Raw genomic sequence first — 17,748 nt, forward strand, 5'->3', positions numbered from 1 at the left:
CCTGGCTGCCTGGAGTTTTGTGCAATTGGCTAAACTGGACTGTGGTCTGCAACGGAGAACCCCGGCTGGTGTCCCCCCCACCCCCCACAATGCACCTGACTACCCACGTGCTCAGCAGCTGTATTCAAAGCGAACGGACGCTGGTTCTTTCTTATTCGTAAGACAATGCTGGGACTGCTACCTTTTTACCAATAGGTACTGAATTGTCAAATGCCTCCTCGCTTTGAAGAAAAACATATTAAGATGATGGCAGGGTCGAAACCACTACCAAAATATCCTTTCTCCTGACAGAGTAAGCTGCACAGCAGGGCCACACGGCTCCCGGCTCTACCCACCTGGGGAGCAGGAAGCAAAGGAGAAGAAAATAAAGTCTCACTAACAGCCCCGACTTAGAGAGGAGCGGAGAACAGCTGCCTCCAGAGAGTCAGATGGATTTTCCCCGGAGACGGAGAAAATGCCGTGACTCCCGCCGGGGACAGGGGGTCTGGGAACCGCACCTGCGCGAGTAATAACACCTGGTCTCCGGAAAGGAAGGACCGGGGCTGCACCTGGCTGGCACACAGACAGGCACGTGTCTAGAGCCCCCCAGAAAGACGACAGGAGCTGTTACACCTGTTTCCCCTGTGAGACGGGCTAGGGCTTCTCCAAGGATGGAGGGTCTTCGTTTCACCAGGTGATGTCCTCAGCATGGTGCCCACAGGGCCGAGCAGGGTGCGGCCCTGGGGGTGGGAGGAAGCCCCGTCCTAGCCTTTGCTGGGACTATCACGGTCCCTCCTTCCATGAGTGTCACCCTGACCCCAGCTCCGCAAGGGCAAAGCACTCCCATGTGGGGTTTGAGCACATTGACAAATACGAAAATTCACAGGTTTCAGGACATTGTCTTTACTCTTTAATAAAACCATGGGATCTAGGACTTTGACCTTTTCAAAGTTCAAATTCAAAATTGCCCAATAAAAGACTGATGTATGAAGCAAAAAAAAAAAAATTCTCCTTTGCATACTCAAGTTAAGTAAACTATATCATGTTCTAAGCCCATTTTCTTTTGTACGAGTCTTTCAAAATAAACCAGCGACAGAAAGGTTCCAAAGGTTCTTCCTGGGGGTCATGATGGACATGGGTAGGGTGGGGGGGGTGACAGGGTCAGGTTTGGGGGAGCAGATGACAGGGTCAGGGTGGGGAGCAGGTCACAGGGTCAGGGTTGGCAGGGTGATGGGGTCGGGGCTGGGGATGTTGACAGGGCTGGGGTGTCAATACAAGAATTCAAGAAAATAAAATAGAGGGATGATTTTAACACACCTGTCAAACAATGTAACATATGACGTGGACGAAAAATAAATCAGATAGTAAAAGATTCAAAATTGAAAAAGCACACCATGTCCTGATGTTTAAAAAAACAACAACAACATTCAATTACAAAAAGCAGAAGGTTACAAGCCACATTCACTGACCATAACCAAGTAAAACAAGAAGTCAGTAAAACAGCGACACTCAGCCTCCGCCTCTCAGAAAGGACCACATACTAATTAAGAAGCACTCTTCTACGGAATCCCAGCATCAAAGAAAAATAGTAAAACTGAACTTACAGCCCTGGCCGGTGTGGCTCAGTTGGCGAGGCAAAAGGTCGCCAGATTGATTCCCAGTCAGGACATGTGCCTGGGCTGAGGTTCCGTCCCAGTCAGGGAGCGTACAGAAGGCAACCAATGGATGTTTCTCTCTCACGTCAATGTTTCTCTCCCTCTCTTTCTCCTTCCCTTCCCCCCTGTCTAAAAATAAAATCTTAATAAAACAAAATTATAAACATCTAAAAATTAATGAAAGTGGGAGAACTCTGTATTGAAATATATGCGCTACAAATATACCTACACTCAGAGTAAAATTTTAACTGTATACTTGCTTGTTATTATTTAAAAAGTGACTATATTAAACATGCAACTGACAAATTGCTAAAGCAAAGAAAATTATACAAAATAAAGGAGGCAGGTAGAAAGGATCAAAAGTGAAAGTGAATGAACTAGAAATTATTATGCTAGGAAGCAACAATTTTTAAGAAGAAAAAATATATATAAAATCAAAAATCAAATTTTGCTGAAGAAGACAACTTAAATGGACTAATACGTAAGACAATTACTGGTTACTGAGTATCATCTAGAATGCCTCCAGGCTTTCCAGATGTGCTGACTTACAAAGAACACATCTTTCCTCTGCTAGACCACAGAAAAATATGGGAAGCTCACCAATGTATTTTTTTAATCCTCACCCGAGGGGAAGGGAGAGAGGAAGAGAGAGGGGAAGGGAGAGAGGGAGAGGGAGAGAGGGAGAAAAACACTGACTGGTTGCCTCCTGGACTCACCCTTACCAATGATCGGACCCACAACCCAGGTGTGTGCCCTGACCAGGGATCGAACCTGCATATGTTTGGTGCACGGGACGATGCTCCAGAAAAGCTAAGTTACTTTATAAAGCCAGCACAACCCAACACGTCTTAATAAAGATAGTGTATGTTTATACACATGCATGAACATAAACTCCAGACCAACTTGTATGTGAGCCTAGAAGCAAATATCTTAACATGCTAGCACATGGATTCCAAAAACATGTTAAAAGAGCGTGATAAGGAGTATTCCAAAAATCTAAGGTTAGTTCAACAGCAGGAAACCTACCAAACTCTGACAGTATACCAGTCACTGAAACAGAATAACCAAGGCGTCATGTCAATTATGATTGAAAACATCTGAAAAATTCAGCAGTCATTTCTTGTAAGAATTCTAAACCAAAGGAAACTGCCTGATTAAGTTAAATTTAAATTTTCCTAAGTTGAAGACTGGCCTGGAAAGCGGGTGGGGAAATACAGGAGTCCCTCTCTATATCGCGGTTCACTTATCGTGGCCTCACTGTATCGCGGGATTTTTTAAAGTATTATATTTAATTACTTATCGTGGATTTTTCGCTAGATCGTGGGATTTTTGCGGTACTATACAGTAAATACTAAAATAAATGTAAGGTTCCTGCTTCGCGAATCTTCACCTGTCGCGGGGGGTCTAGAACGTAACACCCACGATAAGTGAGGGATCACTGTAGTTAGAACATTTTGGGGACAGTTCACATTTGAATAGAGACTGTAGATAATGTATCCATCTTAATTCCCTGGCTTTTATTGTTGCTACATGTTTATGTGCTGCCCCTGTATTTAGGAAGTACACACTTCAGTATTCAGAGGCAAAGGGGGAAGAGGTCTACAATGTACCCAAAAATGATTTGGAAATAATGTCGATGAAAGCATCCATCACTCAGTTTAGGAATCTGGAAATGATAAAGCAAGTGGGGCAAAATGTTAATATTAGTGAATCTGGGTTAAGGATAAGTGAGATTTCTTTGTACTTTTCTTGCAACTTGTCTGCAAGTTTGAAATGACAGCAAAGTCAAGGTCATCAAAAATGATCTAGCTATTAAGAAATAAAAGCAAACAGCAGATGAAAGCCATGGAATTAAAGCGATTCCCACTAAAATCAAGAGTGAGACAGCAATGCCTCCCCTCACACTAAGGTTTCAAATAAGGAAAAGGAATAAGAATATAAAACAAATATTGAAGTGGGTAGAATATGGCCTATAAAGAAACAAACCAGTGGTCACCGAGAGAAATATAGATATGGCAAGCAGATATATTTCCTTGAAAATGGAGGAAATGAGACAATTTCTAAATGAGAGAGAAAGAAGCCAAAGTCAACAGTTTCTCTGCACAGACGTGGTAAGTGCTAAAGAAGAGGAAATTTCAAAGAGGACACAAAGCGACACAATACAACCTGGGAGCACCTTTAACCAGAAAGGGACAGACAGGAGCCCTGGCTGGGCGGCTTGGTTGGTTGGGGCAGCGCCCTGTACATCAGATGTTTGTGGGTTCGATTCCCTGTCAGGGCACATACGGGAGGCAACTGGTTAATGTTTCTCTCTCTCTCTCTCTCCCTCCCTCCCCCCCTCTCTGTAAAATCAATAAATATATCCTCGGATGAGAACTTTAAAAAATTAAAAGGTACAGACAAGAGCCTTGTGATAAAACCTGAGAAAGTAGTTAACATGCATAATAAAAATGTTCATCAGGACATCCAAAATATGAAGACACAGCATTCTATTACATCACGAATAAGCAGGAATATATGAAGACTACCTTGTCTGGAAAAAAAAAAATAGTGAGCTCTGTGTTCTTTTTATTCGAATTTGCCCAGTATGGGGTTTTCAGTCCTTTTGTTTTCAGCCTTTCTAAGTCTCTTCATTTTAGGCCCATCTCTGGATCTTGCCTGGTTAGTCAACCTGAAATGCTTTTTTTAAAACTAGGTTAATTCGGCCCATTTACATATAATCACAGTCTATATGTTTGGCATCAGCTGTGCCAGAATTTTAACTGTATATTTAAACCACTGATGCACAAAAGAAAAAGATAAAAAGAATAATAAAACATGGACATACAGCCCTGACTGGTGTGGCTCAGTGGGTTGAGCACCGTTCTGCAAACCAAAAGGTCACCGGTTCGATTCCCGGTCAGAGCAGATGCCTGGGGTGCAGGCCAAGGACCCCAGCTGGGGTGCATGTAGCAGGCAACCAATTGGTGCTTCTCTCACACACCGATGTTTCTCTCCCTCTCTTTCTTCCTTCCTTCCCCTCTCTAAAAATAAATCAATTTTTTAAAATCTATATAAAAAAAAAAAAAAAAAAAAAAAAAAAAAGCCCGTCCATACACAAAGCCCTTTAGAATGAGGGCTGCTCTCTCTGCTCACTCACCCTCTCCCCTCCTTTCTCTAGGTATGTAGGAGGGATTCTGGGTCTAGTTACTACTTTTATATTATTACCTTATATAACCGCCTTAGCAATCTCTCCTTTTAGATGCATTCCCTTGTTACTATGAGCAATAATGCAATTACCTGGTAACTGCTTCTTCCGCCCTCCCTTGCTTTCCCCAAAAAACCAGTTTCGTCACCAGTTTTATTTTGATATTCACCTTCAGAGTCTCAGATAAACTTAACCTTCCTCTATGTGCTGGGGCAGCTTTAAGCCATCACTTCATTGCTCCCTAACATCCATGTGACAATGACCGACCCTGTTTCGGCTTTGCCCTTGTCTCCCCCCATTTCTTTTTAGCCATATGATTCTGCGTAACCAGACATGTAACACGTATGTGTGAATCCCCCCATCACTGTATGTTGGTGATAAATCTAGTCATTGTACATCGCCAGAACTTATGAAAAATGTTACCGCTTATTTCACTGTTCTTTGAAGTTCATTGTCTAGCAAACTCCTAAGAAAGGGCTCCTGGGGGCAATAGTGCTGGAGTTCGCGCAAACTCAAAATTACAGATCTGTGTCCTTCCTACTGAAAGGACAATTATCTGGACATAGATGCGTGCTCACGCAGTAACCAGATTAAAAACACTGAAGCTGCCATTCCAGGCAGAGCGAGCGCCCGCCACCCATGCCTCCCACGACTGCAGCTGTAAGACCTGGTAGAATCGTGGGACACAGACGGCTGGGACACTCGGAAAAGTAAAATGTCAGGCCGCCCGGGAAGAATGGTGTCATTCGAGGGGTCACCCAACTGGCAGGAGTTTCTTGTTCTGCCCTCCTCGTTAGAAACCCCCATCCAAAACGGCGAGCAGCCCAAAAGTGAGCATCCGAACGGACAGACAGACAGACAGACAGGATGAACCCAGGAGAAGCCCTGGCGGAAGGGGTTGGAAAGAGGCTTCCGAATGCGGGAGGGGAGTGAGGAAAGCCCTCCTGTGTTCCCTTTCGGAATGCTTTCTCTTGTCGCTCTTCTCTCTGTGGGGACCCCCACGCAGCCCCGCAGCCGCGGCAGAAGTGGGGCAGGCAAGGCGTGGAGACGCTGCTTCGCTGATAGGAGGGGCCTGATCCCAAGAGGACGGGGCAAAGCCGCGTCATCGGTTCTTTCTCCGCAGGCCTCCGCCTGAGCGGCCCCTACAAGAGTACGGGCCCAGGAACTGCGCAGGGAAGCGAAGCCGAGTCCTCGCATCCTTGCAGGGCTGGATGTGGGAAGCCACAGGGCAACGGAAAACGCCAGGAAGGTGGCCGCAAGCGAGGTCGCTGGGCACAGAGATCGCTGAAATTTCTTTACGAATTCATGAGTTCATTCCTGAAGCGTGCATGTTAGACACCACACTAAACAGTGTAAAGACGTTCTATAGGGCAGATCTCTGCCCAAGAGCCAGGCTCGCCACTGGACGCGCTCCTGGGCGCGCTGGGCAGGACAAGCTTGGTCCCCGGCAAAGGCGACAAACCGGACTGACCCTAGAGCCACACGCACCGAAGGCTGCTCAGAGTGTGGTCTAGACTGAGAAGGTGCCTAACCTGCTAGAACAAAAGTAGCAACATTCTCCACGGGATTTGAATCTTCAACAGAATATGCGGAATGTCCAGGACACAATCCGAAGTTCCTCAGCAAAGACTCAGGAGACGGTCCACTTCCATGGGAAAACAGAATCAATGATAGATTCTGGAATTATCAGACAAAGGCTGGAAAGAGCGGTGATAAACATGTTCCAGTAAGTCAAGGCATATATTTTAGAAATGAATGAAAATCTACAAAATCAGGGTGGGGGATGGAACAGGAGAAACCAATGGAAATTTTTAAAACTGAAAATTATAATAACCACAGTAAAAGAATTCACTGAATGACTCTGCTAGCAGAATGGAAATGGAAAGAGGAAAAGGTCAGTGAAATAAAATGTGAGCAACAACTTAAATGACCATGGACTTCTCACCAGAAAACATGAAGGACAGAAGGAAATGAAACAACATTGTTAAAGGCTGAAAGAAAAAAAAAACTGCCAACCTAGAATTCTATATCCAGTGAAAACGCTCTTCGGGAACAAAGATAAAATAAAGGCATCCCGAGGTAAGGAACACTAAAAGAATTTATTGATGGCAGACTTGCTCTAAAAATACTGCTACAGGAGATCACTCAGACACAAAGCAAATGATACTTGAAGGAAATCTGGAACGTCAGAGATGAAGGAAGAACCAACAAAATGGTAAATATAATAAACTATTCTTCCCCAATTGAATTCTTTAAAGCAAAAGTGTAATACTTGTCTGAGTTTTCGGTCTGTGTAAATGTGATATATTAAATAAGTTATATAAGGTATAAAATAACAACATAAATGAGGGACATCACTAGTGATAAGGTTTCTAGATCCCACTTGAAGTAGTAAAATAATGATTCCATGTAGACATTGAAAAGCTCAGTGTATGCATTGTAATCTATGCAGCAACTACTAAAAGTACTGTACAAAGAAATGTAGTTAAAAACACAAGACATGAATTAAAATGCAGTGATTAACTAAGATTCTAAATAAACCCAAAGAAGGCAGGAAAGGGGAAACAGAAGAACAAAAATGAGGAGGGAACAAAAAGGAAAAAAGGTAGATTTAACTTAAAATAGATCAATAATAACATTAGCTGTCACTGGTCCAACCCACCAAACATCAACAGAGACTGGCGGAGAGGATTTCTTTTAAAGGTCTGACTCTATACTATCTGCAAGGAACTCATCACAATGATTGAAGTGTGTTAAAAGTATGGGAAATACTTAAAATATGAAAAAGATATTCCAAGAAACAATAACCAAAGCAAAGCTAGAACAGCTATTTTAATATCAGACTAATTAGACTTCAGAGCAAAAGGATTAAAAGAGACATTATATATTAATAAATGTGCCCATTCACTATAAAACACACATATATATAGCTATGTATGGTGATGGATGTTAGGAGTCATTGCATTCACCCATTGACAATACATACAAATATCAAATCGTTGTACACTTGAAACTAATATAATGCTGTGTGTCAATTATATCTCAATTAATAAAAAAACAAGTAAAACAGAAGAGTGTCCAAAAGCAGAGTGATACATACATAGAACTCTGACTGAAGGCAAATAAAGTTAGGGTGTTTTTACATCCCATGTGCAAACTAAATTCTGAATGAATTAAAATGAGTATAAAAAATGAACTGAACACGTTGGAAGCAGCTCTAAAAGAATGTTTATGTGCCCTCTATAGTGACAACCCCCTTCACTAAACTTGTAAAAGAGAAAACTAACAGATCTGAGCACAGAAAAAGTCCTGAAATGTCCTATACAGCAAAAGACACGCAAAAACAAGCCACTTTAGCCGTGAAAAGCTGCAAGAAAATATTGGCAAGTGGAAGAGAAGTAGCCATGAAGATTCCGATCAAATAAACACAATGAAATATTCCCCTTCCATCAGAAAAATAAAAATGTTCAGGACAGCTAACATCCTTTGCTGGTAAGAGGATGCCAGAGGGCACTCGCGTCGGGTGTAGGAGTGACCACAATCTTATGTGGAATTAGTAAGGCAAAACCTAGCGAAACCCCACATTTGAATACCCTCTGACTAGCAACACCACTCTGGGGAATTGATGCTCAGAAAACAAGCACCGGCATCTAAAGCCAGAGCAGCAGCACTGTTTGTAGAAACACAGAACTGATACAATCAGAATATTCCCAGGAGGAGAATAAATGAATAAATTATAATAATGCATACCAGGGACTCTTACACAGTCATTAGAAATAATGGGAAGAATAATCATAGTGGCTGATGGCTGGGAATCTTTCTTATCTTCTAAATAAAAAGGAAGTCACAAAGTAAGGTGTGCAGTGTGATCTTTGTTGTAAATTTTTTAAAAGGAACATATTCCACATGCACATAAATTCTCATTTTTTTATTATATTGGAAAGTGTGGATGCCATCAAACAACTCTGGTAATGCAAGTTACCTCCAGGAATAGAATTGGAGAGAAGGCCCTGTTGTATTCGTGTGCATGTGTGTGTCTACACACTTCATTTTAGGTATTGCAACAAGTCTCTATTGCTTTTGGACGATTAAAAATTCCACTGGTGTTACTTTTAAAAGGAAAAAATACACTTACATGCACTCACACAGATACTTATACTCCTAATGCCTGTCTTTACCAGCAGATGTAACCGGCAATATGAAAAATCCACTATGCGCTGGTCTCTGATGTCCTGGGTGTTAGAAAAATTTTCAAATAACGAAGCTGCTCTTTTAAAGGATAACAATTCAAGGTTGTTACCCACCCAGCTCTGTTAGTCTTCCAATCTGCAAATGTAACCAAACCCTCTCCAAAGGGGTCAAGCATGCATCCCTGAAGTGGCCATGCCCCTCCTAGCGGGACAGCAGGACTTGGGGACAGGGGCACCTTCGGAAGGTTGTCCTCCAATGACTGAAACAGTGGCTATCGCCAGCTTTGCCAAGCCCCCCCCCCCATTCCTCAACTTACCTAATGTAATGCCGCCACAGATTTCTCTGGGCTCTTCCCCTTTCCACACACGTTTTGTACTTTCCCTAAGAAACAGAGGGTATGACTTCCTTATAGAGGCTTTACCTTTGACCCCACCTACCACTGGGCTTTAGCCAATCCCCTTCTGCCTGCCTGGGGGCAGTTAAGCCCAATGGTTAGGATCACAGCCTCTTAAGTCAGAGCAAACCAAGTTCAAACCTGACACTGGCCACTTCTGAGCTGAGTGACCTGGGGCAAGTGTGAGGTCAATTTTTCTGTGTCCCCTTGACTGGGCTGCCTGGGTAGATGGTAAGACATTATTTCTGGGTGTGTCTGGTACGGTGTTCTCCCAGAAGACATTCGCATTTGCATCGGTAGATTGAGTCAAGAAAGCTGTCCTCACCGAACATCAGGGCCCCTGGTTCTCAGACCCAGACTTACACCCGTGGCCTTTGGACTTGGACTTGACTACACCAGCAGCTTCCTCGTTCTCCAGCTTGCAGATGACAGATGGTGGGACTTCTCGGCTGCCATGCAACGTGAGCCAGTTCCCCTATTCCTGCTCCTGTTACACACGTATGTGTGTATAAATTCTATGGGTTGGTTGTATGGAGAACCCCGGCTGATAGGAGTTACTTAATCCCTCTTCAGCTCAGCATACTCAGCAGAAGCTGCCAAGATGCCTTAGGGCTTAGGCCCAGCCCTGAGACAAAGTCAAGGCACCTCCATGCCACCAGCTGAGACAACTCCGCAGCCGGGGCTCCAAATTCCAGCGACGGAACTTCCCAAGAGCGAGAGCACCAGGAGCCACCGGGGAAATGGACGGCTATACAGTCTAAAACACTCTGCTTGCGCGTCGGGCACACAGCAAGTGCTGCATTAAGTGTAGGCTGCTGTCCTGGGGCACTGTTTTTTCTTAAATAGAGGGGAGTTGTTTTTACAATGGTTCTTCACCGTGTGCAAAGCACAGAGAAGGCCTAGAAACCTGGAGATTGCTAAACAGCCCACACACCTCACTTCTGAAGACGCAAAGGGACCACAGAGGGGCCCCGAGCCCCACCGCACAGGTTTTGTTATAAAGCCGGTCACCCTGGTCACCATTCCTACATGAAAAATCTCCTTGCAAGGTGGCGTCTAGGAGTCCAAGCGCAGGGGCTGGTGTGACCACTCACAGCCACACGCTAACATGATAATTTGCCCTAGCTTGAACTGGAACCAACTGCCATCTCTGCGAAGTGGTGAGAAAATGGTGTCCACTGCTTTGAAAGGATTTTAAAGGTGCCCGTGGCAAATTAAATTTGAAAAATGAAAATAAGCCCATGAGAAAGTGGATGTAAGGGTGGAGGACTGGGAGGTGGCCTGAGAGCAGAAGTGACCGTAATATCTCTGAAAGGTTAGCAGAAGCCCAGCCAGGTGGCTTATTTGGTTGCAGTATCATCCCATTGTGGGTTCGATTCCTGGTCAGAGCTCATACCTAGGTCGTGGGTTCAATCCCCAGTCTTATGTTTCCCTCTTACATCAATGTTTCTCTCTTCCCTTCTCTCTTAAAATCAATCAACATATCTTCAAGTGAGGATATTTTTAAGGTAAAGAAAGAAAAGATGTAAGCAGAGTATTATGTTTATTGTTGTTTCAGCTAATAGCTGTTGAAAGTCCTAACATTGGAAATGTCCACTGAATTCTTGTTTCGTGATTTAACTCTTTAGATGAAAATGGAGTGCATGTACATTTTTCACAGAAATCGCTTTTCCACCGTGTCCAGTTCATGGTTTCCCTTTTAGGGTTATTATTAAAAGGCAGCTCTTTCTTGAAGCCCTTTGGGAGCACCAAGTCCATGGCTAAGGCTTCGTGGGGAAAGAGAACGCCCAGAGAGGGGACAGGAAGTGGCATTAACTCACCCGTCTGCCACCTGTAGGCTGGTTCCAGCAGACAGAAACCTCTGTGCCCACGGGTCAGACGACACGAAAACAATGCATATTAAATAATGCTAAAAACAGAGCAACAGATGTGTGAAGACTATATATAGCGGTCCGTCTGCATCACCGCTCCGGGTCCCTGCCTCCCGCGCCGCCCCCCCCACACCCCCCCCCCCATCTCTGATTTGAACACTCCCAGCTGCGGCCGCACCGTCTGCTTGTCCTAATCAGCCTCACCCTGGGGGTGGAAATCAGCTTTGAACCTGCACGCCCCCATTAGGATGAGCAGCCACACCTACAGGATCAGCGCGTCCCGGGGTCCGCTCGGCTCCAAGATGCCCTTTGAAAGGCCGTGCCAAAGACACACAGCCGCAAACAAGGCCGGGCAGACTGTTTCACACCCGAAAACTCAAGAACAAACAGCAAACACTCAGCACCAAGGCTTGGCTTGGGTTTCCCGACGCAGAATCAAAACAGACCCAGTTGACCGTGAAGCCTAATAAGATGTAGTTCAGCGCCGCAACCCAAAGGTGGTGACAGATGTCAAGAGTTGTCAGAAGTGCCTCTCTGCAAATAAATATCTGCGCTGCGTCCACCTGTCCTGTTTCCGTGGGCCCGTTCTTTTCTAATACAGGCGGGAAAGCAACCAGCACCCAAAGGCTCTAAATGGCGAGACAGTTAACTGGTGGGGGGACCATCACTGAATGGAGATTTCCTGGTGGATGTCTCCTGTGGAGGTTTGTTAGTCACGAGCTTCTCCAAGGTGGGGTCAACAGCCTGAAAAATCCATCCCCCTGGTGGTCTCCGGAAACATGCCCCCGACGCCGCTGCCCAGTCCCGCCACCCGCGGAGCCGCAGTCCCGGTGGACGCGGGAAACGCGAAGTCCCCGCCGCCAAGTCGGTGAGCGGCCGCCGGGAGGGCCCGCGGGTCCCCGCGTCCTCAGCCCCCCTGGGCGCGACGCACGCGGGGCCGCAGCCCCTGCCCCGGTTATAGCACCTGGCCCGCCCCGATCACGGCCGCTCGGCTGGCGGGGCCGGTCCCCGGTCCCCAGCGCGCAGGGTCCCCGAGGGTCCAGCGGCCGGCCGACGCGCGCCCGAAGCCCACCGTCTCCCCGCGGAGGGTGGGCGTCCGGCTTGTTCCTCTAAGAAAAGTAACTGCCGCATCAGCGACAGAGGAGGGAAAGGACGCCTCGACAGACGCGACGGGGGTCCCCGGAGTTACTGTGCCCGGAGTTGGGAAGTCACCCGCCCGCCCGCGACACTCACCGAGAAGCCGGCCCAGAAGGGGCAGGAGTGGCGGACGCGGGCCGAGGTGGTGAGCGCCAGCGCGGCGAAGCTGACGGCCACGATGAGGCAGCCGAGCGCCATCTGCGTGGCCCCGAGCGCCAGCACTATGCGGGAGCGGCCCGGGCACTGGCGCAGGCGGGACAGGCTGCGGGGCAGCGCGGCGGGGCGCGGCGCACGGGGACCGCCGGCCGGAGGCATCGCGCCCGCGCCCGCACGCCTCTCCCCGCTCCCGCCGGCCGGCGCCGCCTCTCCTCACAGCGGGTCTGAGGCAAGTTGCGCCGGGTGCGGGCGCGGGCGCGGGGACGGCCTCCCTGCGGGCCCCGGGGGCTGCGGCGGCCGCGCACGGGAAGCCGGCCGGGCCGGGCGGGGAGCCGCGCGCCCGCAGCCCCTGCCGGTGCCCGTGTCCATACCGCTGCCGCCGCCGCCGCTGCGCAGGGCCGCCCGCCGCGCGGCGCTGCGCTGCGCTGCGCCCTCCTAGCCGGCCCCGCGCGCTCCCCGGCCCGAGCGCGGGCGCGAGCCCCGCCGTCCTCGGGCGCGAGCGCCGCCGCCGCCGCGCGCTGTGGGCCGGACCGGAGCGGGCCGGGAGCCGCCGACAGGCGCAGGGGCGGCGGCGGCAGGTCCGGGGTTCCGAGGGAGAACCGCAGGCGGGCCAAGGGCGAGGGCAGCAGCCTCCGCGGCTGGAGTCGCTGGGGGGCCCCGGAAGCCGGGCCCGCGGGGCGAGACTGAGGCCGGCGCGGCAGGAGCACGCGTATTTGAGGAGGGAGCCCTCCGGGCGGGGCGGGGAGCGCAGGTGAGGCGCGTCCCCGCGCGCTCGGCCCCAGGTGTGGCGGGGGAGCCCCTCCGACGCGTAGTTCCGAGACCCAAGCTGCCGCTTTCCCGCAGTCCCGCAGTTTCTCCGGCCAGCCCCGGAGAGACCGGCCCGAAGGTCGCTGCATCCCAAACGGCCCCCGGGGCACAACGGTGTCTCTTACCCGCCTGCCATTTACAAGGCTTTTGATCCAAGTAAAAAGTTTGGGGGTGAGACTAATGGCCAGGATAAGATTTTAAACACCTGATTGATTATCGGCTGCGGCTGCCTCGGAATACCGGGAGAGCTCGCGCGCTCTGAGGGCCGCATCTCGCCTAGAGGCGCGGTGGGTGGGACACCCTGGAGACGGCCGGCGTGGGCAAGGGCCGTGTAGACAGACGTACGGAGACACCCAGGGGTGTTAGGAAGTCCGAAGGGCTGAGACATAAAATGACAAAGTTCACAGCGCTGGAGTGAAACGGCGGGTTCTGCCTCCGCAGCCCGTGGCAGGTGGGACACAGTCCCCCTGGAGGGGACGAGGCACTGCAGAGCCTCCCAGGTGCTGGAAATTTCACCGTGGGAGATATTGATTCTTCTGGGGCTTGCCGAGCCTCTATTAAAATGCAAATTCCTCTTGAAGGGGCAATAGCTCAAGCCTTTATCAGCCAACACCTTAGCGGGGATGGGATTTATTTTCCAATTTAACGGGATGGCCAAGGGATGAACACGGGGGCGGGAATTCCACAAATTAAGTGTCTGACCTCAGAAGGCTGGCCTGCGGCCAGAGCCGCTCTCCCCTCCTGTTCTTATCTTAACACGACTGAGCTTCTCCCCGCCTCATTTAAAGTACAAATTCAGATTTCCCGGAGACATTCTCCACCCAGAAATCTGCAGGGCAGCGTGGAGGCCTTGGAACAATGCGGGCGGAGGTCCTGGCCTGCCAGGAAGTTCTGTTCTCATTGTAGTCACTTCATTCATTCATTCATTCATTCACGTCTCCAACAAAAGGTCGCAAAGGGCTCTCTGGGCACTAGGTGCTCTTTTAGCCGCTCTGGAAAACAATAGGAAGATGCCTCCAAATATTACACATAAAATTGTCCCGTGATCCTTCAATCCAGCCATTCCACTTCTGACTCTATGCCCAAAAGGTCTGCACCCCCGTGTTTATAGCAGCATCATTCACAATAGCCAAAAGGTGGAAATAACCCAAGTGACCATCGGTAGATGAGTGGATGAACAAAATGTGTCTTAAAAAGGTACAACATTCTGGCACGTTATGCTGAGACTGAGAAGAGTCACAAAAAGATATGAGGTCCCCGGAGGAGTCATATTCATAAGTCACAGAAAGTACAACCTGCCCTGGCTGGTGTCGCTCAGTGGATTGAGCGCCGGCCTGTGAACCAGAGTCGCTGGTTCAATTCCCAGGCAGGGCACATGCCTGGGCTGCAGGCCAGGTCCCCAGTTGGGGGTGCCCAAAAGGCAACCACACATTGATGTCTCTCTCCCTCTTTCTCCCTCCCTTACCCTCTCTCTAAAAATAAATAAAATATATATTCTTTGAAAAGTACAACCCACAGTGGTCACCAGGGGCCGGAGGAAGGGGGCGGGGAGGTAGTGTTGAATGGGACATTTGCCGCTGGGGCAGGTGAAGGCATTCTCTGGGTGCATGATGATGATCATGGTTGCACAATAGGACTGTAGTCAGTGCCACACCGTTACACACTGAAAATGGTCCCAATGGTCATTTTTATGTCTATTTTACCATCGTCGGCAGCCATCCGTCTGGAGAGACGATGGTGTAGCTTCTTAAGAGTCTATCTGCACCGCCGAGAATGGCTGTGCAGTCCGACTCGGGAGTGACACGGTATCTGTCTCCTCCCGTGTTGGATCGACATCTTGCGATGACGCTGGAGTGTCCTCTCCAGTGAAGCTGAAGCTACAGAGCCTGGGCAGGGTGATATGGAGGGTCTGCTGTTGCCCATGCAGCAGACCCCCCCTCTCTTCGCAGCTGAAGGGTCCAAGGGAAAGACAGAGTCAATACAGCTTGGCTTCAGGTGCGCCGCAGGAGTTGCCGGTGTTGACTACAACGTCAAACCGCCTTAGGGACTCCGGCTCCGGATTTTCTGTCGGGGTTTACTCCCTTAGCCTTTCCCCTGAAGAGGTATGCCGCAAGGCAGCGGAGGTTTTTTGGAATCAGAGTTTTCCTTCTCTGATGTGCCCTGACTGGAAGATCGAACCAGCGACACTTAGCTCGCAGGCCGACGCTCAATCCACTGAGCCAAACCAGCCAGGGTCACTATTTTACCACAGTAAGAAAAATATATAATGAAATACCACTTCACATCCACTAGGATGACTATAATAAATTATTTTTTTAAAACCTGCAAATGCCACATGATGGCAAGGATGTAGAGAAAGTGGACCCCTGGCTCAGTGCTAGTGGGAATGTAAATGGTGCCGTTAGCAAACAGTCCGGCTGTTCCTCAAAACTAAATACAGAGTTGTCACATGACCCAGTCATTTCACTTCCAGGTATAGAATTGAAAATGAGTGACTTGAACTCGCTCCCAGTGTGCTCCGGGCATCACCACCAGTCTGGGCACATTTATTCATATGACTTTAAAGGGATGTCTGGAAGCAGCCCAGATCTCTCTGGACTTTGATAGAGAATAACACATGTATGAAAACTTGGACTTGTCTTTGTTCCTCAGGTTATAAAATGAGTATTCATTGCCACCTGGGAATAAATTTAACCAAGGAGGTGAAAGACTTATACATTGGAAATCACAAAATATGGCTGAAAGAAATGAAAGGAAACCTAAAGAAATGGAGAGAAACCATGTTCATTGGTAGTAAGATTTAATATTAAGATGTCAGTACCCAAGGTTTTCTACACTTAACATAATTAAAGGACATTTTATTGCAGAAAGGTAAAAGACCTAATTTTATTAATCATCATGCTAGGATATGTTACACTGATTTTTAAGAGAGAAAGGGAAAGGGAGGGAAACATCAATGTGAGAGAAACATTGATTGGTTGCTCATATGTGCACCGACCGGGGATCAAACCTGCCACCTTTTGGTGCACAGGACGACACTCCAACCAACTGGGCCATCCGACCAAGGTGGAAGAGACCTCATTTTGACGGGCTTTAATACTTAACATAATATTTCCTAGGTTTTGTGATGACATTTAGATTGTGATTATACAGAAGTATTTTGCAACTATTAAGGCACTTTATGCATGCTGAGTGACATTGTTCTGTTAGTAACGAGCTCCTTACATACACACACACAGTTTCATCCATGCCTGCTATCTCGGAATGCACCCAATGAAATCCTCAGCAGGGAGTGGTCTCCAATACAGTCAATTGAATTCTATATCCTAAACTCGCTGTTAAAATTGACGTGTTCAGTACTTCTGAGCTACTGATGAGAATTTTGTGAGAAGCCCCTGAGAAATAATAATTGCTAGGAAGTAAGTTCCACTTAAATTCACTCAACTAGCATTATGGTTAAATCAGATTACTAGAAACATGTATGTAATGATTTCATTCGACTAAGCAGTTATCCACATTCACACATACTGGCTCAAACGTAATTATACATGAAAAAAGATGTTTTGCCTTTAGGGAAAATGTGTCAAAGTTATGAGCCAAGCCACGTGAGAGCTGATCATTCTCATCCATCAACTGAACAGAAAATCATGGAGCAAAACTTATCATTTGGCTTTGAAGTATGAGAGTCACCTTCAACCGGAAGTCTTTGAATAATTTTTTTAAGACACAAAAGGAAAACACTTTGCTCATGGATAAATGGGACGTTTCTGGGAAAATAAACATTAGTGTCCATGATGTGCCAGCCCCCACTCTTCCCAGCAATAGCACGTTGCTGAGACGTCATTCTTAGGGGGGACGCTGGCCTTGCTGGTGCAGGTGACCTGTGTGCGGTGTGCAAGTAAGAGGGGGCCTGGGCCCCCCAGCAAACCCATCTCCCCTCCCTGAGCTCTCCAGCATCGTCCCCAGCCCTCTGCTCCAACAAAACCCTGGCCTTTGCTTTTTGTGCTTCTGCACGTGATGGGTCATTCCTCCCGCGAACGACCTACTTCATCCCGTATGCCGGCTTTAGACCATGGTGCTAAAATTAGTGGCCGTGGTTGCACAGCTCTGCGAATGCACTGAAAACCACTGAATCGCACACTTCCAAAGGGTGAATTTTGTGGCATGGTATATTTCAATAAAGCCGTGATATTTAAAAAGACCGAGTATTAAAAAGAGTGTAGGACGTGCTGGTTATATGCTGTGCTACAGACACAATATTTATGTCCCTTTAAAATTCTTATGTTGAAACCTAATCCCCAATGTGTGCGTGCCAAGAAGGATACTCTCCTCTACAATGCATTCAGACCTAGCGCGTATGTTTAAATCCAT

The 17,748-nt window shown here is 47.9% G+C and overlaps 1 protein-coding gene across 1 annotated transcript in view; it reads right to left on the reverse strand.

Moving 5' to 3' along the window:
- ENTREP2 (endosomal transmembrane epsin interactor 2) overlaps nucleotides 1-12,729 on the reverse strand; it is a 166,829-nt gene extending 154,100 nt beyond the window's left edge. Inside the window, exon 1 of the mRNA XM_090263642.1 lies at nucleotides 12,511-12,729. Coding sequence (XP_090119768.1) covers nucleotides 12,511-12,729 — 219 coding nt within the window. The remainder of the gene's footprint in view (nucleotides 1-12,510) is intronic.
- Between the last annotated feature and the right edge of the window lie 5,019 nt (nucleotides 12,730-17,748).

The sequence above is a fragment of the Furipterus horrens genome, unplaced genomic scaffold (assembly GCF_987537825.1).
Source record: "Furipterus horrens unplaced genomic scaffold, mFurHor1.1.pri manual_scaffold_16, whole genome shotgun sequence".
NCBI classification, from domain to species: Eukaryota; Metazoa; Chordata; class Mammalia; order Chiroptera; family Furipteridae; genus Furipterus; species Furipterus horrens.